At 44.6% G+C, this 27,373-nt stretch overlaps 2 protein-coding genes and 1 pseudogene across 2 annotated transcripts in view; 1 reads left to right on the forward strand and 2 right to left on the reverse strand.

The window, feature by feature from the left end:
- The window catches only part of LOC135531669 (coiled-coil and C2 domain-containing protein 1A-like), a 301,157-nt gene that overhangs the window by 222,669 nt on the left and 51,115 nt on the right, over positions 1 to 27,373 (forward strand).
- LOC135531652 (guanine nucleotide-binding protein G(I)/G(S)/G(O) subunit gamma-5-like) lies at positions 358 to 10,340 on the reverse strand. The gene is made up of 3 exons (XM_064959577.1): positions 10,230 to 10,340; positions 5,168 to 5,402; positions 358 to 3,390 (listed from the first exon to the last, which is right to left on the reverse strand). Exons 1-2 carry the CDS (start codon positions 10,317 to 10,319, stop codon positions 5,277 to 5,279), a joined length of 216 nt encoding a protein of 71 aa, XP_064815649.1. The 5' UTR covers positions 10,320 to 10,340; the 3' UTR covers positions 358 to 3,390; positions 5,168 to 5,276.
- Positions 10,347 to 19,836, reverse strand: LOC135525226 (protein NLRC3-like; annotated as a pseudogene).

Genomic DNA, 27,373 nt, shown 5'->3' on the forward strand with positions numbered 1-27,373 from the left:
GCTAGAAACGACTGATTTTGTAATAGAATATCTACACGGGCGTACAGAGGCCCATTATCAGCAACCATCACTCCTGTGTTCCAATGGCACGTTGTGTTAGCTAATCCAAGTTGATCATTTTAAAAGGCTAATTGATCATTAGAAAACACTTTTGCAATTATGTTAGCACAGCTGAAAACTGTTGTGCTGACTAAAGAAGCAATAAAACTGTCCTTCTTTCGACTAGTTGAGTATCTGGAGCAATAGCATTTGTTTTGTTGCTTTGTTGGCACATTGGAAGTATGCCTTTCAAAAATGTTTAGGCATCAACAATCTATCCAAAGACCCACCCACATACATAAAGTAGTCACACACTCATAGTGGTCATTGTGATTTACTAGGTTGGAAACACCGAGATGATCGACAGTATAACACAGTTACATAGTTCATCCTCTGTGCCTGGACAGTATAACACAGTTACAAAGTTCAGGCACAGAGGATGGACAGTATAACACAGTTACAAAGTTCAGGCACAGAGGATGGACAGTATAACACAGTTACAAAGTTCAGGCACAGAGGATGGACAGTATAACACAGTTACAAAGTTCAGGCACAGAGGATGGACAGTATAACACAGTTACAAAGTTCAGGCACAGAGGATGGACAGTATAACACAGTTACAAAGCTCAGGCACAGAGGATGGACAGTATAACACAGTTACAAAGCTCAGGCACAGAGGATGGACAGTATAACACAGTTACAAAGCTCAGGCCCAGAGGATGGACAGTATAACACAGTTACAAAGTCCAGGCCCAGAGGATGGACAGTATAACACAGTTACAAAGTTCAGGCCCAGAGGATGGACTGTATAACACAGTTACAAAGTTCAGGCCCAGAGGATAGACAGTATAACACAGTTACAAAGTTCAGGCACAGAGGATAGACAGTATAACACAGTTACAAAGTGTTCAGGCACAGAGGATAGACAGTATAACACAGTTACAAAGTTCAGGCACAGAGGATGGACAGTATAACACAGTTACAAAGTTCAGGCACAGAGGATGGACAGTATAACACAGTTACAAAGTTCAGGCACAGAGGATGGACAGTATAACACAGTTACAAAGCTCAGGCACAGAGGATGGACAGTATAACACAGTTACAAAGCTCAGGCCCAGAGGATGGACAGTATAACACAGTTACAAAGTCCAGGCCCAGAGGATGGACAGTATAACACAGTTACAAAGTTCAGGCCCAGAGGATGGACTGTATAACACAGTTACAAAGTTCAGGCCCAGAGGATAGACAGTATAACACAGTTACAAAGTTCAGGCACAGAGGATAGACAGTATAACACAGTTACAAAGTGTTCAGGCACAGAGGATAGACAGTATAACACAGTTACAAAGTTCAGGCACAGAGGATAGACAGTATAACACAGTTACAAAGTTCAGGCACAGAGGATAGACAGTATAACACAGTTACAAAGTTCAGGCACAGAGGATGGACAGTATAACACAGTTACAAAGTTCAGGCACAGAGGATGGACAGTATAACACAGTTACAAAGTTCAGGCACAGAGGATGGACAGTATAACACAGTTACAAAGTTCAGGCACAGAGGATGGACAGTATATCAGATTAAAACTCCTCATACGAGGCCGGTGGCGAGGCCGGTGGCGAGGCCGGACAGTTCCACGCTCACAGATCAACGATAAAAATACACTGTGATGTAGGCTGATGGAATCAGAAAAAGGACAGTCATGGTGATGTGGCTCAACAGTAACCTGAAACAAGCTGAAGCACCAGCTGTGGCATATGGAAATGAGTGTTTTGTCTTAGTTAAATACGTTCCCATTTGCTATAGTGTTATCTGTGACTGAATGTAGACTAGTGGAAAACCATGCTATAGTGTTATCTGTGACTGAATGTAGACTAGTGGAAAACCATGCTATAGTGTTATCTGTGACTGAATGTAGGCTAGTGGAAAACCATGCTATAGTGTTATCGGTGACTGAATGTAGGCTAGTGGAAAACCATGCTATAGTGTTATCGGTGACTGAATGTAGGCTAGTGGAAAACCATGCTATAGTGTTATCTGTGACTGAATGTAGGCTAGTGGAAAACCATGCTATAGTGTTATCGGTGACTGAATGTAGGCTAGTGGAAAACCATGCTATAGTGTTATCGGTGACTGAATGTAGGCTAGTGGAAAACCATGCTATAGTGTTATCGGTGACTGAATGTAGGCTAGTGGAAAACCATGAGAAGGACATGAGTATTTCCAGGGAAAAAGGCCAAGGACAGGAGTGGCTTCCTAAAAAAAGGTACAGGAGGGCACAACAATGTAACATTTAAGATCACATCAGTATCATCACAACCGAATGAACGAACCCTTCGATAAAAAGGCTGATTATTTCATAAAATCTTAAATAAAATAGGTCGACGAAAGTTTAAAAGAAACATGTAACTGCCAGTCTCTTGTGTAGAGTACAACTGGGTATATGTGGTTAGTGTTCCGCATGAATTCTAGATTCTAATTCTATGGTTCTGGATCCCTGGGTTGATAATGTCAACCTGTACCATGTGGTAGTTTGTACCAGGAAGTATACTGCATGTGGAACACAAACAATAGAAGGTGACAAGACAGCATGTAGGCCAATCGGCTAGAACTGTAGGCTAAACATCAACACGTACCCTGGTTAAAACATTCAACGGTTGGTCACTTCCTTATTGTGCTGTACATGTCGTCGGACACACAAGTTACATCCCAAATAACACCCTATTCTCTATATACTGCACTATAGGGCTCTGGTCAAAAGTAGTGCACTATATAGGGAATAGGGTGCTATTTGGGAGTCAACCTCAAAGGCACATTCACTGGCTGTCTGCCTGTCAGAGGCTGATATCATACTGGTGGAAAGTACAGTGCATAGATACAATGTAGGGTTGGAGAAGTACAGTAACTTTACAAAACTTGACAGATTTTCCAGAAATTCCAGTAGAAGATTCCTGGGTTTTCTGCTTATTCCCTCCCGATTCCAGGAATCTTACAACAGGAATTTCTGGAAAACTGTGGAATTTTCAGGAAGTTACAACCCTAATACAATGTCATCATCATGATCATCATAACAAATAGGATATCACATCAACAGCCTGAACATACATGTATAATGGCACTACTAGGCTTTATCTGAATACATGGACTGTCTAGCCTGGTACCAGATCTGTTTGTGCGGTCTTGCCAACATCTTTGGTCATTGTCGTGCCTTGGCATGCCAGATCTGGGATCAGGCTAGAGGTTAACATTGGGATAGCTGCAACACACAAATGGACCAGCAGTAGAGAGAGAAGAGGAAGGGTCCCTCATAGGACATACAGCAACAACTCCTCCTCCATACACTGACTGTTGCTGCAGAGAGAGACAGACAGAAGGGGTGGGGGGAGAGACACACACAGAGAGAGAGAGGGAGAGACACAGACAGAGAGAGAGAGAGAGATGGTAAATAAACAAAATACTATCAACCACACACATGATTATAATAATTAGGAGCATCTGACATATTGCCAATTCACCAGCATCTATCTCATCCAAAACCCAGACAGGAGACTGGAACAAGTGAGAGAGGAGGAGGAGACTGGAACAGGTGAGAGTGGAGGAGGAGACTGGAACAGGTGAGAGAGTGGAGAAGAGAGGAGGAGAAGACTGGAACAGGTGAGAGAGTGGAGAAGAGAGGAGGAGAAGACTGGAACAGGTGAGAGAGTGGAGAAGAGAGGAGGAGGAGGAGACTGGAACAGGTGAGAGAGTGGAGAAGAGAGGAGGAGAAGACTGGAACAGGTGAGAGAGTGGAGAAGAGAGTGTGATGGATAAGAGGAGACAAAGGTGTACATCCTTAGAACAGGCTGCAGGACTCTGGAGAGAGAGAAGGAGAAGAGGATAGGAGACTGTACTAGGTTACCTCAGACCAGACTGTAGGACTTGGCAGAGAGAAGGAGGAGAGGATAGGAGTCTGTACTAGGTTACCTCAGACCAGACTGCAGGACTTGGCAGAGAGGAGAAGAGGATAGGAGACTGTACTAGGTTACCTCAGACCAGACTGTAGGACTTGGCAGAGAGGAGAAGAGGATAGGAGACTGTACTAGGTTACCTCAGACCAGACTGTAGGACTTGGCAGAGAGGAGGAGAGGATAGGAGTCTGTACTAGGTTACCTCAGACCAGACTGCAGGACTTGGCAGAGAGGAGAAGAGGATAGGAGACTGTACTAGGTTACCTCAGACCAGACTGCAGGACTTGGCAGAGAGGAGAAGAGGATAGGAGACTGTACTAGGTTACCTCAGACCAGACTGCAGGACTTGGCAGAGAGGAGGAGAGGATAGGAGACTGTACTAGGTTACCTCAGACCAGACTGCAGGACTTGGCAGAGAGGAGAAGAGGATAGGAGACTGTACTAGGTTACCTCAGACCAGACTGCAGGACTTGGCAGAGAGGAGAAGAGGATAGGAGACTGTACTAGGTTACCTCAGACCAGGCTGCAGGACTTGGCAGAGAGGAGAAGAGGATAGGAGACTGTACTAGGTTACCTCAGACCAGACTGCAGGACTTGGCAGAGAGGAGGAGAGGATAGGAGACTGTACTAGGTTACCTCAGACCAGACTGCAGGACTTGGCAGAGAGGAGAAGAGGATAGGAGACTGTACTAGGTTACCTCAGACCAGACTGCAGGACTTGGCAGAGAGGAGAAGAGGATAGGAGACTGTACTAGGTTACCTCAGACCAGACTGCAGGACTTGGCAGAGAGGAGAAGAGGATAGGAGACTGTACTAGGTTACCTCAGACCAGACTGCAGGACTTGGCAGAAAGAGGTAAAAATATATATATTTTTTTTGGGGGGGGCTTATATTTGTCCTGTTACATAAGTGTGTAATGTAAATGTGTTTCTTGCATATCCCAACTCCCCCTGTGGGGTCACAACCAGGGTCACAACCAGGGTCACCATTGTACAGCACCCCTGGAGTAATTTGGGTTAAGTGCCTTGCTCAAGGGTACAGCGGCAGATTTTTCACGTTGTCGGCTCCGGTGTCCAAACCAGTGACCTTTTGGTTACCGGTCCAATGCTCTAACCTTGAGGCGACCTGCCGAGAAGAGGAGGAGGAAGAGGAGGAGAGAGGACAAAGGTGTTCTAGGCTACCTCAGAACAGGCTGCAGGACTTGGGGGGTCTGAAGGGGTTGTCACTGGAGGGGACCTGCCGAGAAGAGGAGGAAGAGGAGGAGAGAGGACAAAGGTGTTCTAGGCTACCTCAGAACAGGCTGCAGGACTTGGGGGGTCTGAAGGGGTTGTCACTGGAGGGGACCCCCATCAGGAGAGGGTCCTGGTGAGCGTTCTGCAGACAGTAGTTCTTCAGGTCCACTGCAGCCTGAGACACCTGGGGGTTCATTATAATAATTATTCATTACAGAACACAAAAAGATATATGACTGGGACTGATGCATTATGGGGCGGCTTCCCAGACACAGATTAAACCAGGTCCTGAACTAGACGGTGATCTCAATGGAGAATGTCTATTAAAAGCTGTTATTAGTCGAGGACCAGGCTTAATCTGTATCCGGGAAACTGCCCCTAGATACTATATACACCACGTCTCTCCAACCCTGTTCCTGGAGAGAAAGTATCCTGTAGGTTCACTCCAACCCTGTTCCTGGAGAGAAACCCTCCTGTAGGTTCACTCCAACCCTGTTCCTGGAGAGAAACCCTCCTGTAGGTTCACTCTAACCCTGTTCCTGGAGAGAAACCCTCCTGTAGGTTCACTCCAACCCTGTTCCTGGAGAGAAACCCTTCTGTAGGTTCACTCCAACCCTGTTCCTGGAGAGAAGCTATCCTGTAGCTTCCCTCCAACCCTATTCCTGGAGAGAAGCCCTCCTGTAAATTTTTGCTCCAACCCTGATCTAGTGCACCTGATTGTAATAATTAGCTGGTTGATGCGTTGAATCATGTTGGTTCCAACTGGGGTTGGAGTGAACACCTACAGGAGGGTCTCTCTCCAGGAACAGGGTTGGAGTGAACACCTACAGGAAGGTCTCTCTCCAGGAACAGGGTTGGAGTGAACACCTACAGGAGGGTCTCTCTCCAGGAACAGGGTTGGAGTGAACACCTACAGGAGGGTCTCTCTCCAGGAACAGGGTTGGAGTGAACACCTACAGGAGGGTCTCTCTCGAGGAACAGGGTTGGAGTGCACACCGACAGGAGGGTCTCTCTCCAGGAACAGGGTTGGAGTGAACACCTACAGGAGGGTCTCTCTCCAGGAACAGGGTTGGAGTGCACACCTACAGGAGGGTCTCTCTCCAGGAACAGGGTTGGAGTGCACACCTATACATACCTACCTCCATCCCTCCAGTATCCCTGTCCCCTATACATATCTACCTCCATCCCTCCAGTATCCATGTCCCCTATACATATCTACCTCCATCCCTCCAGTATCCCTGTCCCCTATACATACCTACCTCCATCCCTCCAGTATCCATGTCCCCTATACATACCTACCTCCATCCCTCCAGTATCCATGTCCCCTATACATACCTACCTCCATCCCTCCAGTATCCCTGTCCCCTATACATATCTACCTCCATCCCTCCAGTATCCCTGTCCCCTATACATATCTACCTCCATCCCTCCAGTATCCCTGTCCCCTATACATATCTACCTTCATCCCTCCAGTATCTCTGTCCCCTATACATATCTACCTCCATCCCTCCAGTATCCCTGTCCCCTATACATACCTACCTCCATCCCTCCAGTATCTCTGTCCCCTATACATACCTACCTCCATCCCTCCAGTATCTCTGTCCCCTATACATACCTACCTCCATCCCTCCAGTATCCCTGTCCCCTATACATATCTACCTCCATCCCTCCAGTATCCCTGTCCCCTATACATATCTACCTCCATCCCTCCAGTATCTCTGTCCCCTATACATATCTACCTCCATCCCTCCAGTATCTCTGTCCCCTATACATATCTACCTCCATCCCTCCAGTATCCGTGTCCCCTATACATATCTACCTCAATCCCTCCAGTATCCCTGTCCCCTATACATATCTACCTCCATCCCTCCAGTATCTCTGTCCCCTATACATATCTACCTCCATCCCTCCAGTATCTCTGTCCCCTATACATATCTACCTCCATCCCTCCAGTGTCCGTGTCCCCTATACATATCTACCTCCATCCCTCCAGTATCCATGTCCCCTATACATACCTACCTCCATCCCTCCAGTATCCCTGCACATGTAAGTATGGTACTGGACTATATTTCCTGTATATAGAATGCTGACCTACATACTGTACTTTATCCTGTACTTCATATTTCTTATTTACCATGTTTTTTTCTCTAGCAATACATTGTTATTGATTATTGCCTTGTCGGGTTTTGAGTTTACAAAAAAGGCATTTCACTGTTCTTGTGCATGTGACATTAAAACTTGTACCGCACTGGTGTTACTACACAACCTCATTTCCATAGTAACAGATTTCAACACAGAAGTTTTGAATACATTTTCTAGTGACTAAACGACAGTTAGGCCACAGCTGGATTTCCAATGCAAAGAAGAGAGTACTTCATGCCCTGTACAGGAAGTAGCCTTCCCCATTCATAGATGCTAACTACGTCAGTGCTTATTGACGAGAAGTGTGACGATAAGCGTCTTCTGACCAGGGGATCTTTATTAGGAGCCCTGATGCTTGCTATAAACACGTCGCTTGTGATACCGTTTTGGAAACATAAGGAACGCATCAAGAGGCGTCACTACAGTCCCTGGTTCGATTCCGGGTTGTATCACATTTGGCCGTCATTGGGAGTCCCATAGGGCAGCACACAATTTGCCCAGCATTGTGTGGGTTTGGCCGGGTAGGCCGGCATTGTAAATAAGAATTTGTTCTTCAACTGACTTGCCTGGTTAAATTAAGGTTAAATAAAAACATCTCATTTCAGCAAGAAATACATTTTCAAAACAACATGTAAATGATCAGACACCATCATAGAGTTACGGTTAGTGTCCCTACATGGCAGACACCATCATAGAGTTACGGTTAGTGTCCCTACATGGCAGACACCATCATAGAGTTACGGTTAGTGTCCCTACATGGCAGACACCATCATAGAGTTACGGTTAGTGTCCCTACATGGCAGACACCATCATAGAGTTACGGTTAGTGTCCCTTCATGGCAGACACCATCATAGAGTTACGGTTAGTGTCCCTACATGGCAGACACCATCATAGAGTTACGGTTAGTGTCCCTACATGGCAGACACCATCATAGAGTTACGGTTAGTGTCCCTACATGGCAGACACCATCATAGAGTTACGGTTAGTGTCCCTACATGGCCAAATGTCCATGTTACAGCGCTTGTTTGCGGAAGACATGGCTAATTAGCACAGGTGGCGGCCTATCTAGCTGCTCCAAACACCTGTGCGTAACGCGTGCCACATTTTGTAACAATGCGAAGGGCTCCGCTTCGCTCCACATTGACATGATTGGTTGACGGTGTGGGGGCGGGATTGGTTTGAACTCCTGGAAAGAGATCGGGAGGTAATGGTGATAGATGTGGTAACGAGGTAATTGGAATGCAGACAGGATGCTGGATTGGTGCACAGCCAACAAATCTGAAATAAAGTGGATATTTGTCAAATCTGTCATGACTAATGTATTGTAAGAGGCCCACACTGTGGTTACTAAAATCTGATTGAGATATATTTGGCTGTTTTCACTGCATAACATTTAGAAGTTGGTCCTTTTCAGGTTTAGAAGAAGTGACTGCTAAATGCTAACTCCCATTCGTATAAACTGGTAGCATAACTAGCTTACAGAAATCCTTGGTGTTAGTCAGTCGTTAAACTCATGCAGTTTATTGGTGACTTGAACACGTATTGGGGTTGACATCCATGCAATAATTACTCGGATTTAACCTCAACATAGTGGGAAATGCACATTTTATTTATTTATTTTTATTTTACCTTTATTTTACTAGGCAAGTCAGTTAAGAAAAAAAAATATTATTTTCAATGACGGCCTAGGAACAGTGGGTTAACTACCTGTTCAGGGGCAGAACGACAGATTTGTACCTTGTCAGCTAGGGGATTCGAACTTGCAACCTTTTGGTTACTTGTCCAATGTTCTAACCACTAGGCTACCCTGCCCCATAGCCAAGGGGAGTGGTCCTGAGGGTGCTGCAGCACCCTCTAAATCTTTTAACTGATCATTCATGCCCCCCCCCCCCCGCCCATCAAGTTAGTGCACTAGGCCTTTTAGGCTAATAGTGTATTGGCTGAGCAAAATACTAATCAGCAAAACTGGGAGAAATGCCGCCCCCTGTGGCTACAATAAGATACACGGTAATCATCGATTTCCTGAAACGGTTTTCGCAATTTATGCTGATATGCCCCTAGTCTTTAATGTCAGAGAAATCATCTTTCAAATAAAAAACACACCTACTGTAGACATAGCCCCTCCTCACCCACGGTCTATGGCTATAGTAACTGTATATGTTAGTATTTAAAATATTCTACGGATATTAGCATAGGTTCCGAAAGCGATGATTATTGACGTGTAAAAACACAGCTTCAGAATTGTAGTTGACATACACAGAGCCAAATGTAATGGCTGAAAAGCCTGCATGCGGAAAAGGGTTTTCGGGAGCGAGAAGTAGCCTACCGACACTAGACAGAGGCAGTTATATGGCAAGTTTACTTAGAGAAAGAAAAAATGGCTTCGGAATATTACTAACCCGTGGGAATGTCAGTGAACTGACTCATCCAAGATAGGCCAACACTCAGACCCGACTTTCAATCTATTTCACTAGGCCACCGATGCAGGACCATGGTCCTAGGACTGTCTCGATAGCAGGCAAAAGTTGATTGAATTATGAATTACTTTCCCATTTGATCGACTTTATTATTTTGGCTGTCAACAATACTAGCCTACGGACAAGAGGCGACGATGTAGACTAGCCTACTGTTCTATAGACATTTGTAACATGACAACATTGATACAAGGTAGCAACATGTACAACTGTATTATACCTAACATGACAACTTCATAAAGCAACATTTGCATCATTGTAACTTCGTGTTGGCTACTTTGTTTCACGTCACTAGCCTACTCCAAGCGGCTACGCTGTCCCAGCGACAGGAGTGTCGTTAAACAGCTCTTCCGTGTTTGTTTGGTGTTAGTGTTGCTGCTACGATCCCGTTTACCTTGATCCTACGGACACTGGCCTCCAAACGCAGCTGTTTCACTACTCTCTGAGCGACGACCAAGTTGCTGCTGGCGTTGTTGTTTGACATGTCGAGGGTCAGAAGAGTGAAAGTAGGTTAATCCTTACTAGGGCGACTGTGAGAGAAAGTGTCAGAGTTTGTGAAAGCAGTCCGTCTGTCGTTCTCTCCCCGCCCACTCGACACACCGTTTCCTCAACGACATTCTAATTGGTTGTCGGTCAATCGATCACCGACCACGGTTACATTCACACGAACTATTTGATATTAAAACTGATTATGGGTGAAGGCCGAGTATGGCAATAGTCATGTAAACACCTTGCTCTTCTTATCGTAAAACGGCGTAAGCATCGAAGTAAGCATAAGTTGATTAAAACACCTGGGTTTCGGAGCAATTTAAAAAAAATATTAGGACACGTAAACAGCATAATCGGCGTAGCACCCGGTAGCGCAAGCTTCGCTCGAGACGCGAATGAGATGAGTTAGAAAAAACTGAAAGTATTCATTTTAGAAACAATTTTCACATACAAACTTTGTCATTATATGTCCTAAATCAGAATCAAATAGTCTTCGCAAAGATAATATGGTCACTGTGTATCAGTAGCCTGATTTCAGATGTGGCCATATAAACTGGCTTATTGGGGAAATCGTTATTCTAGCAAAACATGTACACGTTTTAAAACGAACTATTATATTAATCTGACTATCCATAATATTATTGTGTGCAGGTAACCACTTTGTAGTCTACGTAGTCTCTAATATGGTGTAATTGCAGAACCTCAATTCGGGTTGTTTCTTCATGTGATCGTTTCTTGACATCAGGAAACGCCCATTGGTGCTTATCTTTGGTCAATTCCGATGATAATGAGACTGACCGTTTCTCGACACAAATCATTTGTTTATATAGCAGGTTAGGATAACTAATGTAGCAGGTTAGGCTTCACCACAGTGAGTAGGTTCGATTAATCTCGCCCGTTTTGCACCAGCTGAGAGTGTATCGCATTCGATTTGGAACCTGGCTGCCTCCCTGGCCGATGGCGAAGTCGGGTGAAAACAGATGACTTAATTAAACCCGTGGATTGATGAGTACTATTGTGTGTGTTCCAATGCAAAAGTGATTGCTTTTTGATAAGTGATTTATCTTTATTTTATTTGGTACATTGGGAATTTAACAGCAAACGGTATTTAGTGCACTACGTCACCACGCAGTCTTTTCTGCGACAAGTCAATTTGAATGAAACACCTGTCTGTTGGGAAAATGCGGATTTGAGAATATTCGCATGAAAATATGTCAACAATTGGATGGAAACCTGGCTATTGCTACTCGTCAACAGCTGTTGTCCCCAATGCGAAAGAAACGGCCACGGACCTATGACGAGCATCAATGGGTGTAACTTAATTTAGCTATGCTAAATTTTGCAGTCTACACTTGAATCTGTTTTGTATTGTAGACGTGATCTGTGCAATAAACACACGCCGCCTAGACAAGGGGAGCGTTCAGCAGGACACAACGTTCTGGAACATTCAGATCGAAATAATGTTATGTAGAACAAACATGTCGCTATGGCATGTAAAACAATGAATCGCGTCGGGCTCTATTCCTGGCATTTCTACCTGGAGACTGAACGTGGCCCATGCAATGACTGTGCAGCGACACTGATGTTTTTTTCTTTAATGCATAAAACAATTGCATTACAGTATGGATGCGGTACAGATAGGTGACTATCTAACTTCCATCCAAGGTAGCTTACGGTCGCTTTGGCAGTAACCCTTGTGACCCCTACCATGACATTAAAGCCAAGGGATCTGCTCCGTTTGATACAAGAGAAGACAGTCTTAACACAGGGGTTGTAAAATAGATACCTTAATAGAAAATGACTCAAGTATAATTTAAAGTCAGCCAGTAAAATATTACTTGAGTAAAAGTCTAAAAGTATTTGGTTTAAAATATACTTAAGTATCAAAAGTTATATACATCTTTTCAAATTCCTTATAAAGCAAACCAGGCTGCAGCATTTTCTAGTTTCTTTAAACTGACACATAGCCAGGGGCATGCTCAGACATCATTTACCAACCAAGCATGCGCTTAGTGAGTCCGCCAGATCAGAGGCAGTAGGGATGTTCTCTGTTTAGTGAGTCAACCAGATCAGAGGCAGTAGGGATGTTCTCTGTTTCGTGAGTCAACCAGATCAGAGGCAGTAGGGATGTTCTCTGTTTAGTGAGTCAACCAGATCAGAGGCAGTAGGGATGTTCTCTGTTTAGTGAGTCAACCAGATCAGAGGCAGTAGGGATGATCAGGGATGTTCTCTGTTTAGTGAGTCAACCAGATCAGAGGCAGTAGGGATGTTCTCTGTTTAGTGAGTCAACCAGATCAGAGGCAGTAGGGATGTTCTCTGTTTAGTGAGTCAACCAGATCAGAGGCAGTAGGGATGTTCTCTGTTTAGTGAGTCAACCAGATCAGAGGCAGTAGGGATGTTCTCTGTTTAGTGAGTCAACCAGATCAGAGACAGTAGGGATGTTCTCTGTTTAGTGAGTCAACCAGATCAGAGACAGTAGGGATGTTCTCTGTTTAGTGAGTCAACCAGATCAGAGGCAGTAGGGATGTTCTCTGTTTAGTGAGTCAACCAGATCAGAGGCAGTAGGGATGTTCTCTGTTTAGTGAGTCAACCAGATCAGAGGCAGTAGGGATGTTCTCTGTTTAGTGAGTCAACCAGATCAGAGGCAGTAGGGATGTTCTCTGTTTAGTGAGTCAACCAGATCAGAGGCAGTAGGGATGATCAGGGATGTTCTCTGTTTAGTGAATCCACCAGATCAGAGGCAGTAGGGATGTTCTCTGTTTAGTGAGTCAACCAGATCAGAGGCAGTAGGGATGTTCTCTGTTTAGTGAGTCAACCAGATCAGAGGCAGTAGGGATGTTCTCTGTTTAGTGAGTCAACCAGATCAGAGGCAGTAGGGATGTTCTCTGTTTAGTGAGTCAACCAGATCAGAGGCAGTAGGGATGTTCTCTGTTTAGTGAGTCCGCCAGATCGGAGACAGTAGGGATGTTCTCTGTTTAGTGAGTCAGCCAGATCAGAGGCAGTAGGGATGTTCTCTGTTTAGTGAGTCCACCAGATCAGAGGCAGTAGGGATGTTCTCTGTTTAGTGAGTCAACCAGATCAGAGGCAGTAGGGATGTTCTCTTGATAAGTCTGTGAATTGGACCATTTTCCTGTCCTGCTAAGCCAGGGGTGTCAAAGTCAAATGGACGGAGGGCCAAATAAAAAATTTAGCTACAAGCCGAGGGCCGGACTGTTCGAATGTTTATTGAAAAAATTTTAAATGACGCATATAGTCTAGTGAACCTAATTGAACCTACTGAAAACCTAACAAATATATTCCAATATGATCAGATAAATAAAGCAATGAAATCTTTTCCCTTTTTCACAAGCTGCTCTTTTAGATTGATGGACAACTGGTCTACTCTCTCAGCAATGGTGTTTCTGCTCAGACTCACATTTAAAAAGAGTTGCCTTTTTTCTGGGCAAACTTCGTCACAAACTTTAATCATGCAGTTTTTGATGAAATCCCCCTCCGTAAATGGCCGGGCTGATTTAGCGATCTCTTCTGCCAAAATAAAACTGGCCTTGACAGCAGCCTGGCCTTGTGATTTGGCTTTTTTGAACAGAGCCTGTCGAGATTTGAGGCCTCGTTTTAATTCCTCTGCCTTTTGTAGCCTTTGTTCCATGTCCATATTCTTGTTTTTGTCCGCGTGTTTCGTTTCATAATGTCGTCTCAGATTATACTCTTTCAGTACCGCCACACTTTCTCCACACAGAAGACACACAGGTTTTCCAGCTACCTCCGTGAACATATACTCCGACTCCCACCTTGTTTGAAACCCCGGTTCTCAGTGTCCACCTTCCGTTTTGCCATTTTTGATGGGTATCTGAAAGTTAATTTTACTGTGATGCTGACGACTGCTGTGCCAATAAATATTGAAATGAAGCAGCCTACTGCTCGGTGCGTCACCGTTGCATTGTGGGAAATGTAGTATTGGTGCGTGTAAAAGATCTGCGGGCTGCCGGCTTGCTGCGGTCTGCGGGCCGGTTCTAATAATAAATCAAGATCATCCCAGGGGCCGTAAAAAACCTTCTCGCGGGCCGGATGTGGCCCGCGGGCCTTGACTCTGACATATGTGTGCTAAGCATTCAAAGTGTAATGAGTACTTTTGGGTGTCAGGGAAAATGTACGGAGTAAAAAGTACAATATTTTCTTCAGGACTGTAATACAGGAATTTGGAGATCGGAGAACTGAGGCCACAGTTGCACATAGCAGTGGTGTCATGTGACAACAGTTGAGCCTGTGAAAGAGTGAGTTCAAAGTTGCTGTTTTAATCGTTTAAATTTGAACAACACAATGCAAACTTAAAACATGTTTGATATACACACTTAATGTAATGATACACATTGCACAGTGATACACACAGTGCAGTAGTGCAAGACGGCAAAGCAGGAGACAGTCTGTAGAAACCGTCCTCCGAAGTTTGTTTATTCCTGAAGTCAAACTCTTCAGGCTTCTCTGACATGAAGGTAAATGCCAACAGCACTGAAAGGGAGTTAGCGGCGTGCCTGAAGACGATACCTGGTTGTCATTCTGCAGTATGGTGTGGTCCTTCAGCTCAAGCAGACAGTGGATCAGGTTGATGCATCTCTCTGACATGAAGGTAAATGCCAACAGCACTGAAAGGGAGTTAGCGGCGTGCCTGAAGACGATACCTGGTTGTCATTCTGCAGTATGGTGTGGTCCTTCAGCTCAAGCAGACAGTGGATCAGGTTGATGCATCTCTCTGACATGAAGGTAAATGCCAACAGCACTGAAAGGGAGTTAGCGGCGTGCCTGAAGACGATACCTGGTTGTCATTCTGCAGTATGGTGTGGTCCTTCAGCTCAAGCAGACAGTGGATCAGGTTGATGCATCTCTCTGGGGAGAGGGACCTTCCTTTCAATATCTTGATGCATCCAATTCACTTTTTGATGCATTCTGAACTGCTGGGTGTCTCTCCCAGAAGTCCTTGAAGGAGGTCTCGGCTGGAGTCGTGAGAGATCCCAAAAAGGAAACGTGTGAAAAGGTCCAGGTGTCCATTTTTACTATCTAATGCACTGTCCAGAGCACCTTTGAGAAAATATAAACAATCAATGGAAGTGCTTCCATCCTTCTTTTTGATTAAGGCTTTCACTGAGTCAAACCTGCGGTTTTCACATTCATGATATGCGTACAGAGCAGCAAAGAACTCCTGATCACTCAGGTGTATGAAACAGTACAGTGTCTTGGGATACAGTCCATGCTCTGACTGTACAACTTCAGCACATAGGCCAGGGCATTTAGCAGCATCCATGGCACTAATACCACAGTCCTTCAAGTGCTGCTCTGTGTATTGCACTCTGTGAATTAACAGGTTCTGATACGCTAGCTGTCCCAATGTGAAAATCACGTCTTTGTTTTGCTTCAAGGTATTTTCTTTGTCATCTTCATGAGTTGAATCGTACTTCTTAAAACTCACAATTGTTTGGTTCACTACGTAATGGATGTACAATTCAGTAAGGGTTGTAGGTAAAGATCTAGACTTCGGGCAGACTTTACCCAAGATATCCTGAAAAACAGTTGCTGCTATCCAGCAGAACAGCGGGTACATGGCACATGATGTCGAGGCTCCGGGTTGATTTAAGGTCTGAGATGATACGGCTGGCCATCAACGGATCACTGATTTTCTTTGCGAAGTACACATCCTTTTTGTGAATCACCGAACCCTCTGATCTCGGTCACTGGATCACGACTCTCTGGAGGGATCCGATTGGCAGCTACTGGACGAGAGGTTATCCAGAGGAGAGCGTTAGGGAGAAGACGGCCAGTGATGAGGTTTGTAAGTACACCGTCCAGGGTAGCAGACTCGAACATCAGATATAGCAATGTTTTTTTGAAACTCCAGTGGCAGTTGGATCTCATCCAGGCCATCAATAATGAACACAATCTTATGGTCATCACACATCTTTATGTCTATGTCCTTAAGTTCAGGGTATAACACCTGAAGAAGTCCATGCAGGCTGCATTGCCGATGTTTAATCAAATGTAGATCCCGTATAGAAAGGATAATTAAAAAGGTCTAGATGTCGATTCTCTATCCCATCTGCCCAGTCCAGGATGAATGCCTGGACTGCCACAGTTTTCCCAACGCCAGCTACTCCCTTTGTCACCACACATCTGATGGGTTCTTCTTCTGCGTCGTGCTTGAAGATATCTTGACGTTTTATGCCGGAGGCCTCCAAGGTCTCTTGGAGATGTGCGGTTTCAGCCACACCTCATGTTCTTTATTGACGGTGGCAGAATCACCAGCGACCATATAAGTCTCTGTGTAGACCTTGTTAAGGGCTGATTTACTTTTTGCCAAACCCTCTAGTATGCTCCTGCACTTCTTCTTAAGGGCTAATTTGATCTCGCCTTTGAGTCGAATGGTGTCTGCAAAGAAAAATAAATATATATTGTATATTACTTTGAGTGAAATTAATGGTTTGTCTTTTTTTCTTAATCTGAGGTACGAACTGAATTTGACTTACTTTCTTTCTTCTTGCTCTGGTCATTCATTGGCACCAGTCTTGGTTGTGTCATCTACAGGAAGTCAAGACAGAGCAGTAGATACATTTCCATAACATGTAGAACAATCTTATGAAGATTGTGTATGATAAATGATAAAACCTATCCATTACCTGGTCAACCATCTCCGGTCCAGGGTCCACGCCTGTCAGCCTGTTAAGGCCTAGAGAGGGGGAACATTTAAAAAAAACACCATCAAATGAAAACCGTAATCAAACCACCATCTGTCCAGAGATGAGCTTCTCACCATAATACATGTTCAGGTCCCTTTGAACTGAATTCCCAGTTGTTATTGGTGCAAAAATGTTGCTTCTATTAGCTGCTGTGATGGAAGTATGTTCAGCGAGTGCTCCTCCAGCCTGGTGGTCCTCAGACAGCGGTGTTACATCCATCGCCGTTGGTGTAGGAAAAGAAACAATAACAGCTTAGCCTCGTCATCGTGTACACGTCTAGAGGGAATATTCAGGATCTCTCACTGGAATTAATTGACAATGTATATACAGTACCAGTCAAACGTTTGGACACCTACTCATTCAAAGGTTCTTTATTTTTACTATTTCCTACGTTGTAGAATAGTAAAGACATCGACTATGAAATAACATATATGGAATCATGTAGTAACCAAAAAAGTGTTAAACAAATCAAAATATATTTTATATTTGAGATTCTTAAATGCATCCACCCTTTGTCTTGACAGCTTTGCACACTTGGCATTCTCTCAACCAGCTTCACCTGGAATGCTTTTCCAACAGTCTTGAAGGTGTTCCCACATATGCAGAGAACTTGTTGGCTGCCTTTCCTTCACTCTGCGGTGTAACTCTTCCCAATTGGAATGAGGTCGGGTGATTATGGAGGCCAGGTCATCTGATGCAACACTCCATTACTCTCCTTCTTGGTCAAATAGCCCTTACACAGCTTGGAGGTGTGATGGGTCATAGTCCCACTAAGCGCAAACTAGATGGGATGGCGTATCACTGCAGAATGCTGTGGTAGCCATGCTGGTTAAGTGCGTCTTGAATTCGAAATAAATCAGTGTCACCAGCAAAGCACCATCACACCTCCTCCTCCATGCTTCATGGTAGAAACCACACATGCAGAGATCATCCGTTCACCTACTCTGCATCTCACAAAGACACGGTGGTTGGACTCATCAGACCAAAGGACAGATTTCCCTTTGGTCTAATGTCCATTGCTCGTGTTTCTTGGCACAAGCAAGTCTTCTTCTTATTGGTGTCCTTTAGTAGTGGTTTCTTTGCAGCAATTCGACTATGAAGGCCTGATTCAAGCAGTCTCCCCTGAACAGTTGATGTGTCTGTTACTTGAACTCTGAAGCATTTATTTGGGCTGCAATATGAGGTGCAGGTAACTCTAATGAACTGATCCTCTGCAGCAGAGGTAACTCTGGGTCTTCCTTTCCTGTGGCGGTCCTCATGAGAGCCAGTCATCATAGTGCTTCATGGTTTTTGTGACTGCACTTGAACAAAGTTCTTGAAATTTTCCGGATTGACTGACTTTCATGTCTTAATAAAGTAATGATGGTCTGTCATTTCTCTTTGCTTATTTGAGCTGTTCTTGCCATAATATGGACTTGGTCTTTTACCAAATAGGGCTATATTCTGTATACCACCCCTACCTAGTCACAACACAACTGATTGGATCAAACGCATTAAGAAGGAAATAAATTCCCCAAATTAACTTAACAAGGCACACCTGTTAATTGAAATCCATCCCATTGAAGCCTATTAGGGTAAAATAGCACCGTCAGGCATATGCCCAGTACGATATAGTACTGCTTCAAAGGAATAGGGTTCCCATTCCTTCTGCTTCATTTTCACACAATTGTGTCTTGCAGAAGGGAACCAGGAAGAGGAGCTTGGACAAGGAGGAGGCTGATAAAGCAACGTTTAATGTCAGTTGTGCCTAAATGTTATGAACTACAAATAATCTATGGTCCTTGGAGTCAAATGAATCAATTGAAAGTGACGACAATTAAAAAACTATTTTAAAACCACTGTGCCAGTAAATAAAAACAACAAAAAAAGGAATCTGCTCTTATGTTTCTGTTAGAATATTTTCAGACACTTCAATTGGACGCTCTTGTTAATGTTTGACGTCAGGCGAAACGGCTTCAACGTGTACCAACTACAGTGTCTGTTTTTATGGCCAGAACACATTTAAATAAAACATTCACATTTACTGTAAATTGTATTTATGGTAACATTGCACATATTGTAACATTATAGCCCCTTGACATACACTAGGGGTGGCAGGTAGCCTAGTGGTTAGAGCATTCGACTCGGTCACTAGAAGGTTGCAAGATCAAATCCCTGAGCTGACAAGGTAAAAATCTGTCTTACCCCTGACCAAGTTATCTCACTGTTCCTAGGTCATCATTGAAAATAAGAATTTGTTCTTTAACTTGACTTGCCTGGATACATAAAGATGCATAATGCAGTTTACCCACGAAGAAGTCAATAAACTATTAAAGCTGCATTATAAAGTAACGTATCTTCAACTTCTCTCCGAAGTCATATTCTTTTCAGTTTGGGCACAGGAGGTTGAAGGCCAGACACTTGCCTGTACAGCCTCTCTGGAAAATATTGTGTCTCTACACCCCCATGTAGCAGACAGACAGCAGTCATGCGGCCCACCTGTTTGTATACGCCATCATAGAGCGCTGTCACAGTAAATAAAGTATACATAATACTCAAGTCATACATATTGGCATAAACAAACGTGTCTTTGTTGATGTAAAAGTGCAACTCACCTTGAGAGTTGTAAGAAAGACATTTTTGCCAATCAGGTCCCTCAAATATAGCAGAGGAATGGATGGCGCTCACTAGCAGCCGGAGAAATTCTCTTGAGGGACCAACCTCATCAGCGGCCCCGTTTCCGTCAGCATCCCTAAAAACCACGTCTATTTCTGCCTCCGGATTAACGCGGGCTCTCTTAAAGCCTCTCATTGCACAATCATAAACGTTGTCCCTCATCACATTCATTTGGTTGGCATCTCATTAACCTCAGCAGTGTTTTGGAGGTCAAAACTAAAACAGAGACAATCAGAATAACAGATACTCTGGAGGGAACGCCATATCTAAAGAAGGCATTCATCAAGCAATTCATTACAGTCCTGCTGAGATGGTGGCTGGAAGCACTGAGGAACACGGCAGCTGGACCCATCAACGCCACCATGTATGACTCTCCTCCACCTAAATCAGAAAACAGCACAGTCATTACAGTCCTGCTGAGATGGTGGCTGGAAGCGCTGAGGAACACGGCAGCTGTACCCATCAACGCCACCATGTATGACTCTCCTCCACTTAAATCAGAAAACAGCATAGTCATTACAGTCCTGCTGAGATGGTGGCTGGAGCACTGAGGAACACGGCAGCTGTACCCATCAACGCCACCATGTATGACTCTCCTCCACCTAAATCAGAAAACAGCACAGTCATTACAGTCCTGCTGAGATGGTGGCTGGAAGCACTGAGGAACACGGCAGCTGTACCCATCAACGCCACCATGTATGACTCTCCTCCACCTAAATCAGAAAACAGCGCTGGTTGATACAAAAGCTGAAGACACATTAAATATACAACCATCATCATCCTCCTTCACCACTGAGACGCTGCATCAGGTTTCTGCAGGATACAAACAAAGCAGCAGGCCAGATATTACATCAACATCCACAATGTGGAACAATGTTAATGAGCAGTCTACCGCGGATCACAACTGTAAGTCCTTCCGTTAGCCCTCTAAAGGCCACAACAAGGGTTCGTTCCAGACTGTTTCCTGCAGCGGAAGATGTGTAATTACAACATCTACTTCAATTGGATAAAATAACCACGCAGGGTAGGCTAGTGTTTAGAGCGTTGGACTAGTAACCGGAAGGTTGCAAGTTCAAACCCCCGAGCTGACAAGGTACAAATCTGTTGTTCTGCCCCTGAACAGGTAGTTAACCCACTGTTCCTAGGCCGTCATTGAAAGTAAGAATTTGTTCTTAACTGACTTGCCTCGTTAAATAAATAAAAATATCTTGGTGAGCCAAGAGGACAGACTCTCCTGTTTTTCACACTTCGGCAGAAATACTTTGCCCCAACTGGTTTTGACTCCATATGTCCTCAATATAAACATGTTCCTTCATTTCGTGATGCAGATATTCTATCAATCACAGAAGTAGCAGAAATGCAATAAAGCAATTATTACCCACATCAATGACATATGGTATCAAGGGCCATTGCTTGCTAAACTGAACTGCTAGTTGTTGATGAACGAGTTGTTGATGAACAATTTGAGATGTTACAATGTACAACTTCTCACCAGTGATATAGATAATTGTGTCTATCACAAAGATACATCTGCCTTATTAGTTTGTGGTCTCCATCAAGGTGCCATAACAAGTTTGGTCTGTTAATACACATCACTTATCTGTTTGTGGTCTCCATCGAGGTGCCATAACAAGTTTGGTCCGTTAATACACATCACGTATCAGTTTGTGGTCTCCATCAAGGTGCCATAACAAGTTTGGTCTGTTAATACACATCACTTGCCTCACGGTTTTGGAAGCATAAGAACCTTATTTTTCATATCAACTAAAAAATAAAAATAAATAAACTCCAGAGACAATTCACCATTTAAACAGAACAGGGGTAACGTTAGTCTCCTTTGGTCCATTATTGGGCTAGGAGCGAGGACTTGTTGGAAGAAGCCGTTCTTCTACCTCGTTTTACACGTCAAGTCATTTACTTCTTGTTAGGGATGTATTTAAACTTAAATGGCCCTAAATGCTGATCGGCGCAGCGGTCTAAGGCACTGCATCTCAGTGCTAGAGGCATCCCTACAGACCCTGGTTTGATTCCGGGCTGTATCACAACCGGCCGTGATTGGGAGTCTCATAAGGTGGTGCGCAATTGTTCCAGGTCGTCCGGGTTTGGCCGGAGTTGGCTGTCATTGTCAATAGGAATTTGTTCTTAACTGACTTGCCTAGTTAAATAGAAAAATAAATAAAACATGTATGTGTGTGTGTGTGAGTGTGTGCATATGTATGAATTGAAATAATAAAAATATATGTGTGTGTATGTGTGTGTGTGTGTGAGTGTGTGCATATGTATGAATTGAAATAATAAAAATGTATGTGTGTGTGAGTGAGTGAGTGTGTATGTGTGTGTGTGTGTGAATGTGTGTGTGTGTGAGTGTGTATGTGTTTGTGTGTGTGAGTGTGTGAGTGTGTGCATATGTATGAATTGAAATAATAAAAATGTATGTGAATTTTGTTAAATCAAAAATTGTTGTAGCAACTGCAGATGGCCCCTTCATGGCCGCCATGAAGAAATAACTCAATAAGCAGGCTGCAGTTTGAATTTAATTTAATTTGACCTTTATTTAACTTGGCAAGTCAGTTAAGAACAAATTCTTATTTTCAATGACGGCCTAGGAACAGTGGGTTAACTGCCTGTTCAGGGGCAGAACGACAGATTTGTACCTTGTCAGCTTGGGGGTTTCGAACTTGCAACATTCTGATTACTAGTCCAACGCTCAAATCACTAGGCTACCATGCTGCCCCCCCCCCCAGTTTGAAGTCAAATATTGTGTTAGTTTATTGAAGTGACGTCCATATGACATGGCAGGTGGATTTGTTAGCGTACATTAACCCCTGCTGGCGTAAACTGTTTACTGCAGAGCAAACAAACAATCATTAGACAATGACCATAATCATACAGAGTTATATATTGACATCATCAAATCACAGCTTACACACACAGAAACTCAGGGTTGGTTGGAACTTACACACACAGCAACTCAGGGTTGGTTGGAACTCACACACACAGCAACTCAGGGTTGGTTGGAACTTACACACACAGCAACTCAGGGTTGGTTGGAACTTACACACACAGCAACTCAGGTTTGGTTGGCACATACACACACAGCAACTCAGGGTTGGTTGGAACTTACACACACAGCAACTCAGGTTTGGTTGGCACATACACACACAGCAACTCAGGTTTGGTTGGCACATACACACACAGCAACTCAGGGTTGGTTGGAACTCACACACACAGCAACTCAGGGTTGGTTGGAACTCACACACACAGCAACTCAGGTTTGGTTGGAACTCACACACACAGCAACTCAGGGTTGGTTGGAACTTACACACACAGCAACTCAGGTTTGGTTGGAACTTACACACACAGCAACTCAGGTTTGGTTGGAACTCACACACACAGCAACTCAGGTTTGGTTGGAACTTACACACACAGCAACTCAGGGTTGGTTGGAACTTACACACACAGCAACTCAGGTTTGGTTGGAACTCACACACACAGCAACTCAGGTTTGGTTGGAACTTACACAATGATTTGAGGAAATGATCAGTCCCTAAAACAATGCAAGTCTGTGTGTATACAACATACACAGTACAATGAAATCACACTGTAGTGCATAAATTCTTTACAATATTAAGTTAAAGTAATTCTCTACCCTTGACAGTTATTTGGTCGTGCTGGGTTGTAGATCGGGAAGGAGATCAGGGGAGTAGTGGAGGAAGGAGCTCGTCCGTCATATGACATGCTGGGGGGTTCCCAAGGCTCACTCCAGACTCTGGGCCCCTGGGGGTTCTATGTTCTTTTTTCTATGTTTTGTATTTCTTTGTTTTGGCCGGGTACGGTTCTCAATCAGGGACAGCTGCCTATCGTTGTCTCTGATTGGGAACCATACTTAGGTAGCTTTTCCCCACAGGGTTTTTGTGGGAAGTTAATTTCTGTTTAGTGTTTTCACCTTAAAGGACTGTTCTCTTGTTTATTTTTGTTATTAGTGTTCAGTTTTAATAAAACAAGCATGAACACTTACCACGCTGCGCTTTGGTCCGATGATTCCTCTTCTTCAGACGACGAATACCATTACAGTTGTGTTACAGCTTGAATTTAAAACGGATAAAATGTAGATTTTGTGTCATTGGCCTAAACACAATACCTCAAAATGTCAAAGTGGAATTAAACGTTTTTTTCTTTAAATTGTACAAATTAATTGTTTTAAGTCAATAAGTAGTCAACCCCCTTGTTATGGCAAGCCTAAAAAAGTTTAACAAATCAGATTATAAATTGCAATGTTATAAGTTGATTATAAATTGACTCACACTGTGTGAAATAATGTTTAACATGATTTTTGAATGACCACCTCACCTCTGTACCCCACACATACAAGTATCTGTAAGTTCCCTCAGTCAAGCAGTGAATTTACAACACAGATTCAACCATAAAGCCCAGGGAGGAAGACGGGCACCTATTGGTAGATGGGTAAAACAAAACAAAAAGCAGACATTGAATATCCATTTGACATGGTGACGTTATAAACTACACTTTGGAAGGTGTAACAATACATCCAGTCACTACCAAGATACAGGCGTCCTTCTTAACTCAGTTGCCTGAGAGTAAGGAAACCGCTCAGGGATTTCACCATGAGGCCAATGGTGACTTTAAAACAGTTACAGAGTTGAATGGCTGTGATAGGAGAAAAGAGAGGATGGCAACACTAAAGCTACTCCCCAATACTAATCTACACGGAGTATACCAAACATTAGGAACCCGCCCCCCACCCTCCCCTTTTTCCGTCGAAACAGCATGGACTCTAAAAGGTGTCGAAAGCGTGATCCTGGCCCATGTTGACTCTAATGCTTCCCAGAGTTGTGTCAAGTTGCCTGGCTGTCCTTTGGGCCATTCTTGAGACACACAGGAAACTGTTGTAACGTTGCAGTTCTTGACACAACGGTGCGCCCGGCACCTACCACCATACCCCCTACCATACCCCCTACCATTCCCACTACCATACCCACTACAATAACCACTACCATACCCACTACCATACCCACTACCATACCTACTACCATACCCCCTACCATTCCCACTACCATACCCACTACAATAACCACTACCATACCCACTACCATACCCACTACCATACCTACTACCATACCCACTACCATTCCTACTACCATACCCACTACCATACCCCCTACCATACCCACTACCATACCCACTACCATACCCCCTACCATACCCACTACCATACCCACTACCATACCCACTACCATACCTACTACCATACCCCCTACCATACCCCCTACCATACCCACTACCATACCCCCTACCATACCCACTACCATACCAACTACCATACCCACTACCATACCCACGACCATACCCACGACCATACCCACGACCATACCCACTACCGTACCCCCTACCGTACCCACTACCGTACCCACTACCGTACCTACTACCGTACCCCCTACCGTACCCACTACCGTACCCCCTACCGTACCCACTACCGTACCCACTACCGTACCCACTACCATACCCACTACCATACCCCCTACCATACCTACGACCATACCCACTACCATACCCACGACCATACCCCCTACCATACCCCCTACCATACCCACTACCATACCTACGACCATACCCACTACCATACCCACTACCATACCCACTACCATACCCCCTACTATACCCCCTACCATACCTACGACCATACCCACTACCATACCCCCTACCATACCCACTACCATACCCACTACCATACCCCCTACCATACCCCCTACCATACCCCTACCATACCCACTACCATACCCACTACCATACCCCCTACCATACCCCCTACCGTACCCACTACTGTACCCACTACCGTACCCCATAACCACTACCATACCCTCTACCATACCCACTACCATACCCCCTACCATACCCACTACCATACCCACTACCATAACCACTACCATACCCCCTACCATACCCCCTACCATACCCCCTACCATACCCACTACCATACTCCCTACCATACTCCCTACCATACCCCCTACCATACCCCCTACCATACCCACTACCATACCCACTACCATACCCACTACCATACCCCCTACCATACCACCTACCATACCCCCTACCATACCCACTACCATACCTACGACCATACCTACGACCATACCCACTACCATACCCACGACCATACCCCCTACCATACCCCCTACCATACCCACTACCATACCTACGACCATACCCACTACCAAACCCACTACCATACCCACTACCATACCCCCTACTATACCCCCTACCATACCTACGACCATACCCACTACCATACCCCCTACCATACCCACTACCATACCCACTACCATACCCCCTACCATACCCCCTACCATACCCACTACCATACCCACTACCATACCTACTACCATACCCCCTACCATACCCCCTACCATACCCACTACCATACCCACTACCGTACCCCATAACCACTACCATACCCTCTACCATACCCACTACCATACCCACTACCATTCCCTCTACCATACCCACTAGCATTCCCTCTACCATACCTACTACCATGCCCACTACCATACCTACTACCATACCCACTACCATACCCCCTACCATACCCACTACCATTCCCTCTACCATACCCCCTACCATACCCCCAACAATACCCACTACCATACCCACTACCATACCCACTACCATACCTACTACCATACCCACTACCATTCCCTCTACCATACCCCCTACCATACCCCCAACAATACCCACTACCATACCCACTACCATTCCCACTACCATACCTACTACCATACCCACTACCATTCCCTCTACCATACCCCCTACCATACCCCCAACAATACCCACTACCATACCCACTACCATACCCCCTACCATACCCACTACCATTCCCTCTACCATACCCACTACCATACCCCCAACCATACCCACTACCATACCCCCAACCATATCCACTACCATACCCACTACCATACCCACTACATACCCACTACCATACCCCCAAACATACCCACTACCATACCCACTACATACCCTCTACCATACCCACTACCATACCCACTACCATACACCATACCCACTACCATACCCCCTACCATACCCTGTTCTTGCCCATTCACCCTCTGAATAGAACAAATACACAGTCCATATCTCAATTTTCTCAAGGCTTAAAAATCCTGCTTTAGCCCCCTAGAGTCGATTGACGTGCTTCAGTCTAAGTAACATAATAAAACATCCCCATCAATATTTGTCAGTTTAAGAGATGTTTTCTTTTGCATTGGATGCGTCTCAATCCACCACATCCTCCAGTGTTGCACTTCCTCATCTGTGTTGAAAGGTGGCAGAGCCGGAGTGGTGTTTGTCAGACCATGAGACATCCCAGAGAATCGGTCTTCTCATGGAAACGTCTGTAGCGTCCGAACCGTTTGACCGACCACTCTATTGAAAGGGGAGACTCTCACGATAACGATGGTGGGCTCCATTTTGCCCCCACATGTGTCATGGGTCTCATCTAAAGGTCACCGGTAATGGTAAAAATAATGAATGGAGGTATGGAGGTAGTTCTGTACCTATCCAGAATAATGAATGGAGGTAGTTCTGTACCTATCCAGAATAATGAATGGAGGTAGTTCTGTACCTATCCAGAATAATGAATGGAGGTATGGAGGTA

This window comes from Oncorhynchus masou, chromosome 5 (genome assembly GCF_036934945.1).
Source record: "Oncorhynchus masou masou isolate Uvic2021 chromosome 5, UVic_Omas_1.1, whole genome shotgun sequence".
Taxonomy (NCBI): Eukaryota; Metazoa; Chordata; class Actinopteri; order Salmoniformes; family Salmonidae; genus Oncorhynchus; species Oncorhynchus masou.